Here is a 21,980-nt window from a genome sequence, read left to right as displayed (position 1 = left end):
GAGATACATTAGGGGAGTCTAAAGTCTTCATAGCCATCTGTGGCTCCTAGCTTCTCATGTGGAGAAGTCTTTCACGCACCAGTGCTTTATGCTGAGGCACTTTGTTCCCAGGTGCTACTGCCTGAGTTTGCTAAGGAGCCAAGGCAGCAGTACTGATTTGTCAGTGCATAAGAGACAGAGATCCCGTTCTACACCAGCTTTGTCTCATTCCCAGCCTAGGGCCCCCACATCCTTCAGACTTCCCCTCCTATCCCAGTATGGCTCAACAAGTTATGTGCAGAGCACAGCTGGTGAACTAGCAAGACACAGAGTGTTGAATCTGAGCAGGTCTGTGAGCACATCTTAGTGAAACCCAGGTTATCCTGAATGAGGAGGACAACTTTTGTGCTTAATTTCAAAACTTCAAAGTGGCTGGTGTGACAGACTGTCGATGTCCTGCGATACCTTGAATAAACTTTATTGAATTGTTGAACCCTACTGAAGTAAGGTTAGTACCTTTGTGGTATATTGTATCAAATGCAACCGTGTATATGTTATTGTGGCATTGTTTGTAGAAAAGTGGAATGCTAATGTACTACTTCTGTTATCATCCCCTTGAAGCCACCCCACTGGAGAGGCAAGCATATAGTATTTCAGACTGGTTTCAGAGTAGCAGCCGTGTTGGTCTGTATTCACAAAAAGAAAAGGAGTAGTTCCGGCACCTTAGGGACTAACCAATTTATTTGAGCATAAGTTTTCGTGAGCTACAGCTCACTTCATCGGATGCATTCAGTGGAAAATACAGTGGGGAGATTTATATACACAGAGAACATGAAACAATGGGTGTTACCATACACACTGTAACGAGAGTGATCACTTCAGGTGAGCTATTACCAGTAGGAGAGCGGGGTGGGGGTACCTTTTGTAGTGATAATCAAGGTAGGCCATTTCCAGCAGTTAACAAGAATGTCTGAGGAACAGTGGGGGATGAGGGGCAGAATAAACAAGGGGAAATGACCCATCCACTCCCAGTCTCTATTCAAGACTAAGTTAATTGTATCCAGTTTGCAAATTAAATTCCAATTCAGCAGTTTCTCGTTGGAGTCTGATTTTGAAGTTATTTTGTTGAAGAATTGCCACTTTTAGGTCTCTGATCAAGTGACCAAAGAGATTGAAGTGTTCTCCAACTGGTTTTTGAATGTTATAATTCTTGACGTCTGATTTGTGTCCATTTATTCTTTTACGTAGAGACTGTCCAGTTTGACCAATGTACACAGCAGAGGGGCATTGCTGGCACATATCACATTGGTAGATGTGCAGGTGAATGAGCCTCTGATAGTGTGGCTGATGTGATGAGGGTGTCCCCTGAATAGATATGTGGACTCAGTTGGCAACGGGCTTTGTTGCAAGGATAGGTTCCTGGGTTAGAGGTTCTGGTGTGTGGTTGCTGGTGAGTATTTCTTCAGGTTGGAGCGCTGTCTGTAAGCAAGGACTGGCCTGTCTCCCAAGATCTGTGAGAGCAATGGGTCATCCTTCAGGATAGGTTGTAGATTCTTGATGATGCGTTGGAGAGGTTTTAGTTGGGGGCTGAAGGTGACGGCTAGTGGCATTCTATTACTTTCTTTGTTGGGCCTGTCCTGTAGTAGGTGACTTCTGGGTACTCTTCTGGCTCTGTCAATCTGTTTCTTCACTTCCGCAGGTGGGTATTGTAGTTGTAAGAATGCTTGATAGAGATCTTGTAGGTGTTTGTCTCTGTCTGAGGGGTTGGAGCAAATGCGGTTGTATCGTAGAGCTTGGCTATAGACAATGGATCGTGTGGTGTGGTCTGGATGAAAGCTGGAGGCATGAAGGTAGGAATAGCGGTCAGTAGGTTTCCGGTATAGGGTGGTGTTTATGTGACCATCGCTTATTAGCACCGTAGTGTCCAGGAAGTGGATCTCTTGTGTGGACTGGTCCAGGCTGAGGTTGATGGTGGGATGGAAATTGTTGAAATCATGGTGGAATTCCTCAAGGGCTTCTTTTCCATGGGTCCAGATGATGAAGATGACATCACTGTAGCGTAAGTAGAGTAGGGGCATTAGGGGACGAGAGCTGAGGAAGCGTTCTAAGTCAGCCATACAAATGTTGGCATACTGTGGGGCCATGCGGGTACCCATAGCAGTGCCGCTGCTTTGAAGGTATACATTGTCCCCAAATGTGAAATAGTTATGGGTGAGGACAAAGTTCAGCCACCAGGTTAGCCGTGACATTATTGGGGATACTGTTCCTGATGGCGTGTAGTCCATCTTTGTGTGGAATGTTGGTGTAGAGGGCTTCTGCATCCATAGTGGCCTGGATGGTGTTATCAGGAAGATCACCGATGGATTATAGTTTCCTCAGGAAGTCAGTGGTGTCTCGAAGATAGCTGGGAGTGCCAGTAGCGTAGGGCCTGAGGAGGGAGTCTACATAGCCAGACAATCCTGCTGTTAGGGTGGCAATGCCTGAGATGATGGGGCGCCCAGGATTTCAGCTCCCCACTGAAACCTCTCCAACGCATCATCAAGGATCTACAACCTATCCTGAAGGACGACCCATTGCTCTCACAGATCTTGGGAGACAGGACAGCCCTCCAACCTGAAGTAAATACTCACCAGCAACCACACACCACACAACAGAACCACTAACCCAGGAACCTATCCTTGCAACAAAGCCCGTTGCCAACGGAGTCCACATATCTATTCAGGGGACACCCTCATAGGGCTTAAACACATCAGCCACACTATCAGAGGCTCATTCACCTGCACATCTACCAATGTGATATGTGCCAGCAATGCCCCTCTGCTGTGTACATTGGTCAAACTGGACAGTCTCTACGTAAAAGAATAAATGGACACAAATCAGACGTCAAGAATTATAACATTCAAAAACCAGTTGGAGAACACTTCAATCTCTTTGGTCACTTGATCAGAGACCTAAAAGTGGCAATTCTTCAACAAAAAAACTTCAAAACCAGACTCCAACGAGAGACTGCTGAATTGGAATTTAATTTGCAAACTGGGTACAATTAACTTAGTCTTGAATAGAGACTGGGAGTGGATGGGTCATTTCCCCTTGTTTATTCTGCCCCTCATCCCCCACTGTTCCTCAGACGTTCTTGTCAACTGCTGGAAATGGCCTACCTTGATTATCACTAAAAGGGTTCCCCCACCCGCCCCGCTCTCCTACTGGTAACAGCTCACCTTAAGTGATCACTCTCGTTACAGTGTGTATGGTAACAACCATTGTTTCATGTTCTCTGTGTATATAAATCTCCCCACTGTATTTTCCACTGAATGCATCCGATGAAGTGAGCTGTAGCTCACGAAAACTTATGCTCAAATAAATTGGTTAGTCCCTAAGGTGCCGGAACTACTCCTTTTCTTTTTGTGAATACAGACCAACACGGCTGCTACTCTGAAACCAGTCTGAAATACTATATGCTTGCCTCTCCAGTGGGGTGGCTTCAAGGGGATGATAACAGAAGTAGTACATTAGCATTCCACTTTTCTACAAACAATGCCACAATAACATATACACGGTTGCATTTGATACAATATACCACAAAGGTACTAACCTTACTTCAGTAGGGTTCAACAATTCAATAAAGTTTATTCAAGGTATCGCAGGACATCGACAGTCTGTCACACCAGCCACTTTGAAGTTTTGAAATTAAGCACAAAAGTTGTCCTCCTCATTCAGGATAACCTGGGTTTCACTAAGATGTGCTCACAGACCTGCTCAGATTCAACACTCTGTGTCTTGCTAGCTCACCAGCTGTGCTCTGCACATAACTTGTTGAGCCATACTGGGATAGGAGGGGAAGTCTGAAGGATGTGGGGGCCCTAGGCTGGGAATGAGACAAAGCTGGTGTAGAACGGGATCTCTGTCTCTTATGCACTGACAAATCAGTTTCTTTACACAGACAAATCAGTACTGCTGCCTTGGCTCCTTAGCAAACTCAGGCAGTAGCACCTGGGAACAAAGTGCCTCAGCATAAAGCACTGGTGCGTGAAAGACTTCTCCACATGAGAAGCTAGGAGCCACAGATGGCTATGAAGACTTTAGACTCCCCTAATGTATCTCCTCTCCTCTTGTCACCTCTTGCCCCTTAGTCTCCAAGGTGCCCCAAGTACTCCTTTTATTTCAAACTGGATTTTCCAGAGACCAAAAGACAAAGAAAAGATTTTTAGATAAATAATCTGGTTTTTCACTGGCTGGTGGCTTTTTTCCTGATCCAGCAAATGGACAGGACCTCTGGTATCTGGAGGACCCCAATCCTTGTTCTGAGCTGGAGCTGTAATGAACTTGTGACTTCAAAGGAATCCACTTCAGTGGGTCATTGAAGGACTGTTCCTGCCAGAATCCATGTTAGAGTGGGGGTTAATTCTGGTAAGTTTATTAGCATGCATGTAGGTTTTTATTGTTTTTAATATGTTTTCTCTCTCTTTTTTTTCCCCTTAAGAATAAAGTAGGCTTGCATAGGGCATGCTGTGTGGTTTTACTTTTATAACTAGCAATTACACCTGTTAACTGCCTCTGAAGAGAAAGAAAGCAGGTGTCCTAAGGCAACCTGTCTATGCTGGGAAATACACAGTGAAAGCAGGGAACTGTGCAGCACAGAAATAACCTTGTCAGATAGGGGAGAGATGCATGTCTACACCCAAGAGAGGCAAGAGCTGAGGATCTGGAAGCCTGAGAGTGGATTCCCTTGCTTGGCCACCGACGTGAAATACAAGTGCAGTTGCCCTGAACTATGATGACTGGTTTGTGATATTACCGGTCTGGGTGAGAGAGAGAGAAGTTTCGAGTTTGTGGGGACTCCAGTTGTTTAGCTAGAGGAACCAAAGAAATATAAGGGAAACATTAAAAAGGGGAACTCCTTTAAAATATATAATTTGCAAAACTTAATAAATATTGTAGTAAAACTACCCAGAAAATTCTGTTGTTGTGGGAATTAGTGTGCTGAATTTGCAGACTAAATTAAATCTTTAAATTGTGATATTGGGATTTTAGATTTGCTCTATGGCAGTTGTCACTACTGAAACCTCCATAATTAGCTGAATACATAGAAATATATGTACATTCTCAGATGCTTAATGGGAGCCAGTTTTGGAGCTCTAGCTACTCCAGAAGGGATAAAATGAGAACTTAATGAAAAAATAAAGCTGTAGTATCACAAAGACATAGGCCCTGATTCAGCAAAACACTAAGTATGTGCTTAAATTGTAATGGGTAGTACACACGGCTCTCACTTTTTACTGGAATTCACACTAATACTCATGGGAGAATAGATTCTCTCCTAACATTTTAAAGAAATAAATTAACAAAGCAGCATCACCACCTAATTGGTGGATGATCAAAGCCAAAATATCCTGTCCATTTATGGTGGATTGCTGTTACATAGAACACTTTTCTTGATTACCTCTAAGTGCTTATGGATCTAGGCTGGGGTGGGCAAACTTTTTGACCGAAGGGCCACATCTGGGTATGGAAATTGTATGGTGGCCCACGAATGCTCACAAAATTGGGGGTTGGGGTGCGGGAGGGGGTGAGGGCTCAGGAGTGGGGCAGGGGATGAGAGGGTTGGGGTACAGGAGGGTGCTCCGGGCTGGGACTGAGGGATTGGAGGGTGGGAGAGAGATCAGGGATGCAGGCTCTGAGTGGCACTTACCTTAAGCAGCTCCCAGAAGCAGAGGCATGTCCCCTCTCCCCACCAGAGGGGCAGCCAGGTGGCTCTGCATGCTGCCCTGTCCGTAGGTGTTGCCCCTGCAGCTCCCATTAGCTGCAGTTCCAGGCCAATGGGAGCTGCAGGGGTGGCACTTGGGGTGGGGGCAGTGTGTGGAGACCCCGGCTGCCCCTATGCTTAGGAGCTGGAGGGGGGACATGCCTCTGCTTCAGGGAGCCACGCAGAGCCATGGCTCGCGCAAAGCAGGGCAAGACCCTGACCCCGCTCCCTGGCTGGAGCTGGGCAAGCCCTGGACCCTGCTCCCTGGTGGGAGTTCAAAGGCCAGATGTGGCCCCCGGGGCCATAGTTTGCTCACCCCTGATCTAGGCCTTGAATCAGCAAAGTATTTTAAGCATGTGCATATTCCTGTGTTCTCAAGAAGCTTGATGAATCAGTTTTATGGTGGTGACGGTGTTCTGTCTTCTGAGTATTTTCACAGTATGCTGTTGTTGTGTTCGTTCCCTTGCTCAACACCACAAGGTTGGGCAAGGAAGGTTTCCTACAAGCGAAGAAAGTTTCATAGCCATGGTACACTTAAAACCTGTTGTGAAAGGACTGAGTGGCTTATATAAAATAAAGAATTTGTGTATTTTTATTAATATTTTACACTTCCTAAGTAATATACTGAAACACAAAGAGAATTTGATCAGTTTCACAATTTTGAATTTGTGTATTGTGATAGGATTACAGTATTGTATCAAACTGTAGCTTTCCAACATTAAGGTAGTTTAATTTTTACATGAATATATGGTTATTTTAATAGAATCCAACAATCAAATTGTAACTTTCTTATGTTCAGTTATAGTTGAAAAGAAGCAAATCTCTGCTTTTCACTTTTTTTTCTTTTTGACACTTTCAGTAGAACTTCTGTGTGATTAGTATAACAACTGTAAACATTTTTTAATGGAATTTAAAGGCTAAAAAAAAGATAGTAAACATAAAAATTCAGAAGGTACCATGGTCATATTAAAAGTATAAATTTCTGATCTCTATCTAATGCAGTGTTACATTGTAGGAGAGCCTCCTTTCAAATAAATGAAGTGAGGTGGTAGGCTAACTTTTTTGAAGGAGAGCAGTTGGATTTTTTTGGTTAACTGTTGGTACAAAGTAGGGAAATGTGTAGGGGTTTAAAAGGATGGTTTACTTTTCTGTTCCATGTATTTGTATCTTTACTCACATCATTGTGTATTAGAAACAGTTGCTTGGTGATCCTTTAAAACAAATACACTGGACTAAAGGCTGTTACTACCTTGCTTCTGATAGTGTTGTATTACGTTCTTTTGTCCTGTATGAACTTTCATTTGTGTGACTGTGCTTTCTACTGGTAAAGGCACAGGTTTTGAGTGGACCGATTTTATTTAAGGTACCTGTTGAAATAAATTATAGAAAAGGGATGTTTTCCCATTTGTCAGTGGTACTGTAAAGGTCAGCAATTACAAATTGGCCTCCAATATGGATCTGTAGATTTAATAGGGGCAGCAATTTGCATACTCAGAACCTGCAAAAGCTGCATGGTCATGTGTGGCATTTTGTGGAGCACTTTAGAAAAATTGTCTCAAAATACCAACTTCAGCTTCGTCAAATATGTCTGGGGTGCTAAAAACCCTTATAAATTAAAGACTTGGAGATGATTTCTTGTTGCAGCTGTGTACTAGATAACAAGTAAGATACTACTGTCCCTTTTTAAGAACTAAGTATATTGTCAAGAGTGAAACTTCCTGATACATTGAAAATTCTGTATACAATTTTTAATATCTGAACAGTTGTATTCCACTGTAATAATTATTAAAATAAGCATTTTCTTACAGTAAACACATGATGCTTTTCATAAATCAAAGCATAACTTTAGAGTTGCTGTCAATTTTACAATTCATAAAATAAAACATTGCTATTTCTCATTTCTGCTGGCTTCAGAAACGGAGTATGTATACAGTCAAAATGAATGATGCAAATAAGAATATGCCTGAACAAAAATGAGGAAGTTAGTTAAACAGAAATTAAAAGGTACAGTGCCAAAAGTGAAATCCCTGCAAGCTGCATGGAAACTTTTTAAAGACATCATAATAGAAGCTCAATTTAAATGTATAACCCAAATTAAAAAACATAGAACACCAAAAAAGTTCCAACAATAAAGTAAAGTAAGGAGTTGGAGGCAAAAAGACATCCTTTAAAAAGTGGAAGTTAAATCCTAGTGAGGAAAATAGAAAGGAGCATAAACTCTGGCAAGTTAAGTGTAAAAATATAATTAGGAAGGCCAAAAAAAGAATTTGAAGAACAGCTAGCCAAAGACTCAAAGTAACAACAACAATTTTTTTTAACAGGTTTCAGAGTAACAGCCGTGTTAGTCTGTATTCGCAAAAAGAAAAGGAGTACTTGTGGCACCTTAGAGACTAACCAATTTATTAGAGCATAAGCTTTCGTGAGCAGAAGTGAGCTGTAGCTCACGAAAGCTTATGCTCTAATAAATTGGTTAGTCTCTAAGGTGCCACAAGTACTCCTTTTAATTTTTTTTAAGTATATCAGAAGCAGGAAGCCTGCCAAACAAACCAGTGGGACCATTGGATGATTGAAATGCTAAAGGAGCACTCAAAGAGGACAAGGCTATTGCAGAGAAACTAAATAAATTATTTGCATTGGTCTTCACAGCTGAGGATGTGAGGGAGATTTCCAAACTCGACCCGTTCTTTTTGGGTGACAAATTTGAGGAACTGTCCCAGAATGAGGTGTCATTAGAGGATATTTTGGAACACGGATACATTAAACAGTAATAAGTGACAAGGACCAGATGGTATTCACCCAAGAGTTCTGAAGGAACTCAAATGTGAAATTACAGAACTACTAAGTGTGGCATGTAACCTATCATTTAAATCCACTTCTGTTCCAGATGACTGGAGGATAGCTAATGTGATGCCAATTTTAAAAAAAGGTTCCAGTGCCTATCCCAGCAATTACAGGCCAAAAAGCCGAACTTCATTTGAAACATTCAAAGAACAGAATTATCAGACACCTAGATGAACATGATTTATTGGGGAAGAGTCAACTTGTTTTTTGTAAAGGGAAATCATGTCTCACCAATCCACTAGAATTCTTTGGGGGGGTCAACAAGCACATGAACAAGGGTGATCCAGGGGCTACAGTGTACTTACGTTTTCAGAAAGTCTTTGACACGGTCCATCACCAAACGCTTTTAAGCAAAGAAAGCTGTTGATGGATAAAAGGGTAGGTCCGCTCATGGATCAGTATCTGGTTAAAAGATAGGACACAAAGGGTAGGAATAAATGGTCAGTTTTCAGAATGGAGAGTGGTATCTGCCAACGGTCTGTACCAGGACGAGTATTGTTCAACATATCCATAAATGGGAAACAAAATGGCAGATGAAATGCAAAGTAATGCATATTGGAAAAACATAATCCCAACTCTACATATAAAATAATGGAATCTAAATTAGCTGTTACCACTCAAAAAGAGATCTTAGAGTCATTGTGGATAGTTCTCTGAAATCATCTGTTCAATGTGCAGCAGCAGTCAAAAAAGCTAACAGAATGTTGGGACTCATTAGGAAAGGGATAGATAATAGGACAGAAAATATAATATTGCCTTTATATAAATGTATGGTATGCCACATCCTGAATACTGAGTGCAGATCTGGTCTCAAAAAATATATATTGGAATTAGAAAAGGGCAACAAAAATTATTAGGACTATGGAACAGCTTCTGTATGAGGCAAGATTAATAAGACTGGGACTTTTCAGCTTGGAAAAGAGATGACCAATGGGTGGTATGATAGAGGTCTATACAATCTTGACTGGTGTGGAGAAAGTAGATAAGGAAGCGTTGTTTACTTCTTCTCATAACACAAGAACTAGGGGTTACCAAATGAAATGAATAGGCAGCAGGTTTAAAACAAAAGGAAGTATTTCTTCACACAACGCACAATCAATCTGTAGAACTCTTTGCCAGAGGATGTTGTGAAGGCCAAGATTATAACAGGGTTCAAAAAAGAATTAACGTTCATTGAGGATAGGTCCATCAATGGCTATTAGCCTGGATGGGCAGGGATGCAAAACCATGTTCTGAAGTGTCCCTAGCCTCTCTTTTTCAGATGCTGGCAATGGGCACCAGGATGGATCACTTGATCATTACCTGTTCTGTTCATTGCCTCTGAAGCATCTGAAGTATACTGTTGGAAGACAGTATACAGGGCTAGATGGACCATTGGTCTGACCCAGTATGGCCATTCTTATGAACTTTCAGTGTACCACTTCAGAAGAATGAGTTACTCTTGTTTCACCTTGATAGATATGTATCACAGTCCATTGTATCCAATGATGGTATGACAACAGTTTGTGTCTTCTCTTGTGGCTGTCTAAACCAATCTGTGAGGAGCAAGGTTGTGAACGGATCTTATGTAGGAATGTGTAGGCTCTCGCTGAAGACTTGGCATTATGCTCTGCCCTTTTATCAATCAGTTTTTCATGCCTGTCTTTCAATAAAGGTTGTAAACTTTTTGAGGCAGTAGCTGTCCACTCAGGTCTGTCTTTTTGCTCTGTTTTAGAAATGATCAATATTTATGCCTCATGAGTTAAGATTTGGCTTATGAGTGTCTTTGAAGCGTTTACATTGCCTGCCCTTACTGCGCTTTCTGAGTTTCAGTGCACCATAGAGGACTTTTTTCAGGAGTCTGTAATCATCCATTCTGATAAAGTGACCTGTCCATCGAAGCTGAGCTTTGGTAATCATTGCCTTGATGCTGGTTGTAATTTCTCTTTTAAGGATATTAACATTTATCACTTTATCTTGCTAGTGGACCTTCAGAATAGAGCAAAGACAGTACAAGTAGTTGATATGTCTAACGGTAAACTGCCCATGTTTCACACTCATGTGAAAGGGATGATTTCACTACTACATTGTATATCACTTCTGTTGACAGTTTGATAGCATGCTGGTTGAGTATCCTTTGGCAAAGTCTTCCCAAAGCCTGGCTTGCCTTTCATATTTATTTCTTCATCCAGGTAACCATCACTTCAGATGGTACTGCCAAGGTGTGTAAAGTTACTGATGTTCTTTAGTTTCGTTGATGGGGCTGTATGGATGAGGGCTTCAGTTTTTTTCAGGCTACTGGTGAGTCCAAACTGTTTAGTTGCCTCTCGGAATCTGTGAAGGATAATCTGAAGGTCACTTGACTAAGTAGAGCACAATCATTTACAAAAAGGGCTTCACATAGGAGTTCCTCAAGGGCTTTTACCTTTACAGTAAGATAGATGTGATCTCTGCCAACAGATTGTTGTGCCTGCTAGAATTATTGTGTCTCCTGTAAGGCTTTTTGCCTTACACTTCTTTTTTCTGCACACTGCAGTCAGTTTTGAATCCTGCTATTAATATTTACCTTCTTTCTAATCCAATTTTAATTCTTCACAAGCAGGACTGAGCATACGGGACAAAAATTGTTAATGCGAACTGCCCTTGCAATTGATCATATCCAGCTCACTTTGTGGTGTTAATTAGGAAGCTGTTGTTTATCCTGGAGGTGAAAAAATGGAGACATTGGGGTCCTTGTCTGATGTAGGAAATAGTGGTATGTTGCCAGAGCAATGAAGGAGTGGAAGAAAGCAATTTTTGCGCTCTCATGAGTTCTCGTCACTATAGTCATGAGTTTAGGAATAGGAACACTAATAATCCAGAATTTTTAGTTTTAAAATCAGAACCTAAATTAGAATCTTCTTTCTCCCTTGATTAGTAGCCATATAGTGTGATCATATATCACACTATAGCCATATATATCCCAGGGGGGAGGGATAGCTCAGTGGTTTGAGCATTGGCCTGCTAAACCCAGGGTTGTGAGTTCAATCCTTGAGGGGGCCATTTAGGGATTTGGGGCAAAAATTGGGGATAGCTCCTGCTTTGAGCAGGGGGTTGGACTAGATGACCTCCTGAGGTCCCTTCCAACCCTGATATTCAATGATTCAATGATATAGTGTGTACAACTCCTGATTTAAAAAAGAAACAATCACTTCAGCAATCCCAGACTGTGGGGATTTATTTGACTATAAAATGAGCTTTTCGGAGTAGAGCAGGCACATATACGGTACTTCTACAATTATATACTGAGCACAGTCTTCTCAGAGGGGGAAGATATTTTGTCAGCTTCTTGGAGGCCATCTCCCATCAAGTGAAGTAAAGTGAGAGATGTGACTAAATATTAGGGCTGTTGCATGATTAAACAATAATAGAATACCATTTAATTATTTTTTATATTTTCAAATATATTGATTTCAATTATAACACACAATACAAAGTGTACAGTGCTCACTTAATATTCATTTTTGGTTACAAATATTTGCACTTTAAAAAACAGAAGAAATAGTATTTTTCAATTCACCTAATGCAAGTACTGTAGTGCAATCTCTTTATCATGAAATTTGAACTTACAAATGTAGAATTATGTACAAAAAAAACTGCATTCAAAAATAAAAAAATGTAAAACTTTAAAGCCTACAAGTCTACTCAATCCTATTTCTTGTTCAGCCAGTCGATAAGACCGATAACTTTGTTTACATCAGCAGGAGATAATGCTGCCTGCTTCTTGTTCACAATGTCACCTGAAAGTGAGAACAGTTGTTCTCATGGCACTGTTGTAGCCGGCGTTGCAAGATATTTGCATGCCGGATGCGCTGAAGATTCATATGTCCCTTCATGCTTCAACCTCCATTCCAGAGGACATGCATCCATGCTGATGACAGGTTCTGCTCGATAACAGTCCAAAAGCAGTGCAGACTGACGAATGTTCATTTTCATCATCCGAGTCAGATGCCACCAACAGAAGGTTGTTTTTCTTTTTGGATGATTCAAGTTCTGTAATTTCTGCATTGGAGTGTTGCTCTTTTAAGACTTCACAGGTGTTCCACACCTCGTCCCTCTCACATTTTGGAAGGCAGTTCAGATTTTTAAACCTTGGGTGGAGTGCTGTAGCTATGTTTAGAAATCTCAGATTGGTTCTTTCTTTGCGTTTTGTCAAATCTGCAGTGAAAGTGTACTTTAAATGAACAACATGTGCTGAGTCATCATCTGAGACTACTGTAACATGAAATACATGGCAGAATGCGGGTAAAACACTGAGCAGGAGACATACAGTTCTCTCCCAAGGAGTTCAGTCACAAATTTAATTAACACATTATTTTTTAATGAGTGTCATCAGCATGGAAGCATATCCTCTGGAATGGTGGCTGAAGCATGAAGGGGCATAAGAATGTTTATCGTATCTGGCACATAAATATCTTGCAATGCCGGCTACAAAGGTCGCATGCGAAAGCCTGTTCTCACTTTCAGGTGACATTGTAAATAAGAAGTAGGCAGCATTATCTCCTGTAAATGTAAACAAACTTGTTTGTCTTAGTGATTGGCTGAACGAGAAGTAGGACTGAGTGGACTTGTAGGCTCTAAAGTTTCGTATTTTGTTTAGTTTTTGAGTGCAGTTATGTACCCCTTTCAGGAGGCTGATTTGTCTTGCATACGATAAGTTTCACCTCACTTACCCGCTAGCTTACAAAATCAGACATAAAAATACAAAAGAGTCACAGCACACTGTTACTGAAAAATTACTTACTTTTCTCAATTTTCCTATATAATTATAAAATAAATCACAACACCGAGGTTGAGAAAACTGATACAGTATATAGAGCATTATAAACAAGTCATTGTCTATATGAAATTGTAGTTTGTACTGACTTTGCTAGTGCTTTTCATGTAGCCTATTGTAAACCTAGGCAAATATCTAGATGAATTGATGTACCCCCTGGAAGACCTCAGACTCCTGAAAGGGATATAGTGTTCTGGAACAGTTGAGAACGACTGTTGTACAGCACCAAACACACTACTGACATACACAGTAATAAATTAATTTGTAAGCTATCTGGGGAAGAGGTTGTCTCTTAATACATGTTTCAGTACATTGCTTAGGCAAAATGGAGTCCTGATCTTGAATGGGGCCTCTCTGCAGGACTGTAATACAAAAACAATGATGGTTTTGATCTGATATGCTGAAACTGGTAGAAATTCATGTTTTATTTGACCATAGGATTCTGGCATATCAATACACAAATTCTGAAGTTATGGTCTAGTTGAGAACCTGGTTGAGAACCACTGCTGTACAAGATAAAATATATACAGTCTGTGCCCTGATGAGTTTGTACAGTGCAAACCTGGAGTGGATGAGATGCTGGAAAACCCTAAAGAGGGAGTGGCTAGGAGTTCTGGTTGACTCACTATTTGCAAGTATCATTGAAGTGAGTCTTTAGAAGGGAATTGAATGGAGAGGCTGGTGGCTTGATGGACTTTGGGACAGAATGGATTGATTTAAATTATCGGTTTTAATCATGATTTAAATCAGCAAGCAAGAAGCATTGATTCAAATAATCAATTTTAATTTTGTTTTGCATTTGTACTTTTTAGGTAGTTTCCTAAAGAGATGTTGATTTCGCATTGGTTGGTAACCATTAAAACATGTTAATCTGAAATTAAATACAATTGTTACACTAAATCTGTTGCTTTCCTTCGCTATCTAGGAGGATACACTATATCTGTTCACATTTGTTTAAGCAGTTCTATCACTTACTTTACATTGATTCAGATTCTTAATTTTTACATTTTTTTTATTGTTAGCAAACAGTGAATGATGCATTTTATTTACTAGATTTATTTTTACTTGTGATTTGTATCCAGCTCTATTTTCATGGAAATTAGAATTCAGTTAAAAATGTACAAAACCAGCATTTCAGTTTTTTTTATTAGTTACATAAAACTACCTTAACTATGCCAGAGATGCAAGGAAAAAAGTGTAGCGAAACAAGTTTTGCATTTAAAACAGATTTATTATACAAAGGTAGTACTCTCTGTAGTTAGCGAATTAAACTGATTGCTTCAGGTCATCATGTTCAAGATATTAGAATAGTAGATCTCATTGTCTCACACTTAGTTTTTGTTCACATATTGGAAAACTAAAATAAGATTTCCTGGTTTTTTTCAACTTCTAATCAGTTTCTCAACTTTGAATGAACTAATCATTGAATTGAATTAGTTGAATAAACTCAAATGAAGGAAATAGTTCCTCTGCACCTGCACAGTGTAAAGCTGGTGTAGCACTTCAGCAGATTCTGCTTCTGTGTGCTTAGACCTTGACTTCCATCAGTTGACTTTCTTTATAACTTTTGCAGCAAATGTGTACTGCTTAATATTTAAATTTAATAATTTATAGTAAGTTTAAACCTGAACACATAGGTTGTCATACTTTAAAATTTAATTTTAAATAGGTTTATTTTTGAAAGAAAAGACACAGAATTTAAATTTTAAAAATGTTATTTAAAACCCCACATTTATTTGTATCCACCCTGTTGTGGAAGAAACAGACGAATGAGGCATTGAGGCTGGTATTCTTTACAGAGGAGAGGGTATGGAGTTCCGGAATGTAATAAGAGATGAAACTAGAGATAGGGACTAGGATGGTATTATTTAGGGCCTTGAAAACAGAACAGATTTAACTTGATGCAGCGTATATGTAAAATCAGATCTTTTTCTCGTTATACAGTACCTTTGTGCCTGTGTAAAGCTACCTCCCATAGAATTTCTCAGGAATGTTGGCTTATAAAGTACATTTAAATGTTTTACATGCCTCTCTATTTTTAGGGTACATGTAAATAGATAGTACTGTAAGATAAAATATACAATTTATCTACACAACAAATATCTGGGATTTTCTGTTTGCTATACAATAACATTTTTGTGTACCGTTCAGAAGTACAGTAAGCATCTAACATTTTGTAATAGGGTTAGATGGTAAATTTATGAATGATATGTTGGTTTGGGAATATTTAATTTGCGTGTGTATGTGTGTGTATATATATTTTATATATCTCAGCCCTTGGCACAAAACCCATGTTTCTTACTAGACACATCAAAATAAGATACCATTTACAGCAAATTGCGCAGCTCTTCATAATAGCATTCTCCTCTTGTGTGCTCTGATAGCAGTGATGTTAGCTGATGCTCATCCCTCTTTCATATATGCTTTTATCATAGTGAAATGGTAGCAATGTTGGCATTTTAAATTAACCTGTTTCTGAGTTAATACTTCAGGATATTAGGATATGCTCACACCCAGGGCTATTGTTGCAGGGTATCCGTAGACACAGGCGGACATCACTGCATCAGGTTGTTCTCTGCTCATAACTTGAAGGTTATCTTCACAGCCATGAGAGCTAGAAGGTTCTTTTAATTAAAGCTTAGGTTCTGGAGCGAAAGAAAGTTAGCTACTCCTTCCCAAAAAAGGATGGCGTTACTGAGCTGCTGCAAACCATCCCAGCACCACCCTATACAACCAGTCCAAAATGTACAATAGCCACAACTCTAAACTCCTGAAATTTTAATGGTCCAATTTCATACATTGGAGGAGAATGGAGGCAGTGTGACTTGGCAAGGCTAAACCTTAATGGCGCTGCCATCCCATACACTGGTGAACAGGGCCAAGCTTCATGGGACAGGAGCTGTTGCTGCTGGGTATATGCGAGGCGGGCTCACTCTCCAACCTTGTTCCAGACTGGATTGGGATTAGGGTTGCAGTGCCAGGGCAGAGCATGCCGCTACACGTGGTCAGTGTCCCTGCAGAGGGGTGAAGAGGAGCAGCAGAGGAGGAGAGGATGCTGGCCTATGATGAATTTGGACTCTGGGTGGGTTGCCAAAAAAGACAAAATGGAGTTGGTGGGTCACCTTGGTTTAAAAAAAATTGGGAATCACTGACTTGGGTAATTTAAATATCAAACCATTTAACAGCAAACTGAAGTGGGTAATTTGAGTGTTCTAATTTCTCAGGGGAAGAAATTGCTACAAATTTTAAATTGTGGTTTGTTCTCCCCTCCCCCTCCCCCCCCCCCAACTTCCTTCTTCAGGTATGGCCTCACAAGTCTTGGTCTATCCACCATATGTTTATCAAACCCAGTCAAGTGCCTTTTGTAGTGTGAAGAAACTCAAAGTAGAGCCAAGCAGTTGTGTGTACCACGAAAGAATCTACCCACGGATCTATGTGAATGGTAAAAACTTTGGAATTGCTCGTTCTCCCAACAGGGTTAGTACTTACTTTCAGACTAAGAACCCATTTGACAGACCTCGAGGACAGAACTTTTTGTTGCAGACAAGTGCTGTTGCTTTAAAAAATACTGTAGGTGCTACAAATGTGTTAGCAGTGCAGGCGCAACAACTTCAAGTTGAGGCACCTCAGACTGGTACCCAGGGAACCAGGTTAGATTTACTGGATGGATCCCAGCGATGTGGATTGAAGCGTAAGAGTGAAGAGTTGAATAATCAAAGTAGCGCAATGCAGATAGTTGATGAACTGTCTATATTACCTGCAATGTTGCAAGCAAATATGGGAAACCCGGTGACGGTTGTGACAACTACTGCAACTTCAAAACAGAGTGGTACCAGTGGAGATGGAGATTATCAGTTAGTACAGCATGAGGTGTTGTGCTCTGTGAAAAATACTTATGAGGTCCTGGATTTCCTTGGGCGAGGGACCTTTGGACAAGTAGTAAAATGTTGGACAAGAGGGACAAATGAGATTGTCGCAATCAAAATTTTGAAGAATCATCCTTCTTATGCACGTCAAGGACAAATAGAAGTGAGCATATTAGCAAGACTAAGTACTGAAAATGCGGATGAGTTTAATTTTGTGAGAGCTTATGAATGCTTTCAGCATCGTAACCATACTTGCTTGGTGTTTGAGATGTTGGAACAGAATTTATATGACTTTCTGAAGCAAAACAAATTCAGCCCTCTACAGCTAAAAGTAATACGGCCAATTCTGCAACAAGTGGCCACTGCACTGAAAAAACTAAAAAGTCTTGGTTTAATCCATGCTGACCTCAAACCGGAGAACATTATGTTGGTGGATCCTGTCCGGCAGCCATACCGGGTTAAAGTAATAGACTTTGGGTCTGCCAGCCACGTCTCAAAGACTGTTTGTTCAACTTATTTACAGTCTCGGTATTACAGGTAGGTGCTCATTCTATTTTTTTGCTTTGTTTTTTCTTTTTAATGAATATTAAAATTCTCCTCCATGAAAAATAACGCCAAAGGGTTTTGAAACTACAGTTTTTCAGACAGTAAATAGTAATTTGATTCAAATTGACCATGTATTCATTTCCTTAATTCTAAAATAAAATAGTTGATCATGATTTTAGATACAATTTGCTGACTTGAAGAGTATTTACTGCACTGGCAGTAGGTTTACTCTTTACATTACTACCTACAATGAGTTCCCTCCAGAATTATGTTTTGAATGTTGCATTCTCTCCTAATGCACCTTGAAAATACCTCTGATTTGTCAAGCAGACTTTCTAAAAGAGAGCTTTTTTTTTTAAACTTCATGGTATATATTTTTTGTTAGATTGAAAGCTATTAAAACAGAAGTCCTATGTATCAATTACATGCAACTTCCTATGCAGAGTTCCTTTTTCCTTGTCTCACCTAATATACAAATTTCTCTCTTTAAGCAGTTGGAAATAATGTGGCATTTGTAGTGGTATCTTCTATAGAAGAGATCATATATATATATACTTTCTTTATAGTTTTTCTACCATGTATGTACACTTATGCTAGATGCTATGTGCCCTCAACTCCAATCGGTTTCAGTGAACTTCAGGGACTGGTGAAGTGAATCCTGTACTTATGGCTCGTAGAGGTCCCAGCGCCTGGCCTCCAGCCTGAACCTGAACATCTACACTGCTGTTGTACAGCCCTACAATCTGTGCCCTGTGAACCCAAGTCAGTTGACATCGGCCAGCCGCAGGTGTTTTATTGAAGCACAGACATACCCAAAATCTTCTCAATGAGGATCCTACAAGAAAGAGAGGCTCATGCACAGCTGCTCTTCTGCTTTAGCAGTTCCACTTCTGCCTCCCAGTTCCCCCATTGCTTAATCTCTGACCCAAGTTAAGCACTAAAAAAACCCACAAATGTATACACACACAGCTTTATTGGGAAGCAGTTAAGAGTTGCTACACACACAATGTGCCTGACACAAACTCATAAAAGAGAGGAAATGAAAAATTAAGTGACCTAAGCATGCACATTATTGTTCCCCAGTTGGAACAGGATTGGAAGAGGGTAAAGGTGCCAGTCACCTGTAATTTCCTGCCAGGAGTGCCAGTCACCTGGTGGCATGACTGGGGCTCAAGCTGTTAACGTTTAGATTTCTAGCATAGCTAAGACCACAATTCAATAGATATTGAATAGCTCCCTACGTAGAGATTTTACAACCTCTGATGTTGGCTAGAAAATTATCGTTTTGGTTATTGATGTATTATTTTTTGTGCTCTGAAAAGTGATGGACCCAGACTGGATGACCCTACTGAAACTTGCATAGGTATACTACTACTATGTCATTTTTCTGCTTCTGATTCAGATTGTACACCAGGCACTGATAGTTGTATCGTATTATTGTATTGACGCAATTATTCTGCTCCCTATTAAACATTTTAGTCTTGTATTTATTCTTTGTGGTTACATCAGCCAATTGACAGTCAGTGTTTTTATAATTTTTGTGGACCCATTGAAATTTACTTTTCTACTGTGTTCTCACCATAGGGAGAATGTGGACTATGGAAAGTTCTTATCAGAATAGCATTTTTTTCTAGCTTTCTTTGAATATGAAAAAATTACAGAATGTAAAACAAGGAAAGGTAAGACTGTCATAAATATTTATTTTCATGGCATAGAATTTGGACACATTCATCAAGTGGAGCAGGTCTGTATGCTGGAAGACCAACATGTAATCTATTATCCAAGGTATAATTTAGATATTAGTTCCGTTGTATCGCACTGTACCTTGCATGTATAGTGCTTGTTGAATACATACATTTAAAAAGTATTTCTGTGTGTGAAAAAGATAATATCTCTAAATTAAGAGTGCTCAAATTTTGTAGGCGCATGATTTTTGTGTGCCTACAGTGTCATGTTGCTTTAAGAACTTCTCGCAGAGAGAAGGCGTTAGCCTCATATCAAAGGATTGATGGACAGATGCACGTAGGTGCACATGCTAAGAAAGTATAAAATTTCAATTGTTGTAATTTAATTATAAGGTGCCTTGTAAATAGTCTGGTAGAAGATTACAAGATTACAAATCTCTGGGAAGTAAATAATATAAAGTTATGTTTAAAAACATTTTTAAAAATAATTTTTTATTCAGAGATAATAAGTGTGAATTAGGTTACTGATCTTGCAGCCTTCACGCTGCTGATACAGGTCCACCCACATGGAGCAGCTTGCAGGATTGAGGTCAAAATGATTTATATGATATCTATACTGTATTGTATCTCATAACTATATCTATATTTGAAATATATTGAGAATTGGACTTAATTTATTTTTTGCGTGGGAGGGGGGGACCCCCAAACCTGTTAATGCGGATACTATTCTAAAACTCTTGTGTTAATCCTCCAACCGGAAACCTAACCTTTGGAAAGAGACTTGAAATTTATTACTTTGAATTTTCTGTCTGTTTCTAGTAACTGCAGTTTCATTTCAGCAAGTTGGGTTGCATTGCGGGTGCATAGCACCGTAGACATTGAGCAATTCAAATTCCTTTTGGGTAGCTTGGCATGCTGTCTGACGAAGGGCATTGCTGTCTAAAGCTAATAGCACTGCTATAACCCTTAATGCTATACAAGCACTTAGATAATGTTACTAATGTTAGATGATAATGGCTTGATCTTGTAAGTTGCTGAGCACTCTCAACTGCCACTGACCTGAATGGCAACCAAGTGTGCTCATCACCTCACAGAACTGAGCTCGAATAAAGAATTTGGAGCGGAAAACAGCAAGGAAGTAGAGGGGAGAGGCATGCTGTTCAGAGATAGCATAAGAGAGCACATAAACAGGGAGGGGGTGGGGGGGATAGAGACACAATTTATTTCACAATAAACAGTGCCTCTTGCCATCCAGGCCAAGATCTGCATCTTTAAAAAATAAATAAATGAATACTGTGGCCTTCTCTAAAAGTTAGACCTTTATTTTCTTCATCAAATTTATAGCACTGTTGAATTTACATAGAAAAACATAATATATTCAATTTTAATAGAGATGTAATTGGTTTAGATAGAGATCAGCTCTCTTTTTATAAGAGGTTCTATTTAATGAAATGTCCATCAAGAGTAATTTGAAAATAGAGATTTTGTTTAATAGGTTAATCCCTCTTCTCTCCTCACATTCTCATTCTCATTCGCTGTTTACTGTGATCATGCTGATTATACATTGGTGCAAAGCCTTCGTCACTTGCTCACTGGCTAATCCTTTCATTTGCTGTTGTGAGTTGTATGTTTAATTCTCACTGGGGAGAATTTTATCATACAGCTGCCCAACAGGGCAAGCAGGGTAAGAGAGATTCTGGATTCAACCCAGATATTTTTCTCTCAAACATATTTTACCAAGAAAATACCTGTACAAATATTAGTGTAGTGAGAGTGGTTTTTTTAAGTATATTTTGAACTATAGATGCAGTCTGTACTGTAAGAGCGTTAGGATATAAATGTAGGAACAGACTTGCCCCACTTTCTCAGCAAAGCACACACAATCTTGATTCATAGTTATTTTTGAAAATAGGACTTAAGATCCCAAGTCACTTAGACATTTGTGAAAACTTTGCCCATATACTATTTTTAAAGTTGTATGGTTTTGGAATTAGTATTATTAATAACGATGATAAGAATACAGGTTATTACCACGACACCAATTCATCTACACCCCTTTATTAAATCTCAAGTCTGAATATTTGTATAATTGTGCTTAACATATCTAAAAGCTTAAGCAATAAGCAGTTTTTACACCCATACAGTAAGAAACATTTATAAACCTTAGATTAGAATACTCACAAAAGGATCATTCCCAGGGATAATCCCCTCACCCTGGCTAGCTCCAGTATAGTCAGGTAGGATCTGCTAAATACCCCCCTCCTTGCCCGAGAGCTTGGTTCTTTTATACAATGCAACAAATAAATGATGTCTCATTGACTGTTATCCTAGCTAACAGTTTGGAGTTGACCCCCTCCTTAAGCCTGGAGAAGACAAGATTTTTACAACTGTGCCTCTTTCTCCAAGCAAACATTAGTATGTTGGGGGTCACTACTGATTCCACACACCACATTCCAAGCTTAGCATCCTTCCCAAAACTTTGGTTGTTAGATGCCACATTTCTCCTAGTTCTTGAGCATATTATT

At 39.7% G+C, this 21,980-nt stretch overlaps 1 protein-coding gene across 7 annotated transcripts in view; it reads left to right on the top strand.

Annotated features, from left to right (window-relative positions):
- Positions 1-21,980, top strand: part of HIPK3 (homeodomain interacting protein kinase 3) — a 154,712-nt gene that overhangs the window by 23,069 nt on the left and 109,663 nt on the right. For 5 of the 7 annotated variants that reach the window (XM_073347703.1, XM_073347700.1, XM_073347701.1 and 2 more), the window contains exon 2: positions 16,660-17,761. The exons of 1 other annotated variant lie outside the window; for it this stretch is intronic. In XM_073347703.1, coding sequence (XP_073203804.1) covers positions 16,662-17,761 — 1,100 coding nt within the window. In that variant the 5' untranslated portion in view covers positions 16,660-16,661. Of the gene's footprint in view, positions 1-16,659; positions 17,762-21,980 lie in introns of those variants that run through there. One more of the 7 variants, XM_073347705.1, reaches the window with a different exon arrangement.

The sequence above is a fragment of the Lepidochelys kempii genome, chromosome 6 (genome assembly GCF_965140265.1).
Source record: "Lepidochelys kempii isolate rLepKem1 chromosome 6, rLepKem1.hap2, whole genome shotgun sequence".
Lineage (NCBI taxonomy): Eukaryota > Metazoa > Chordata > Testudines > Cheloniidae > Lepidochelys > Lepidochelys kempii.
Note: the sequence above shows the minus strand (reverse complement) of the source record. Positions and strands in the feature narration are given on the sequence as shown.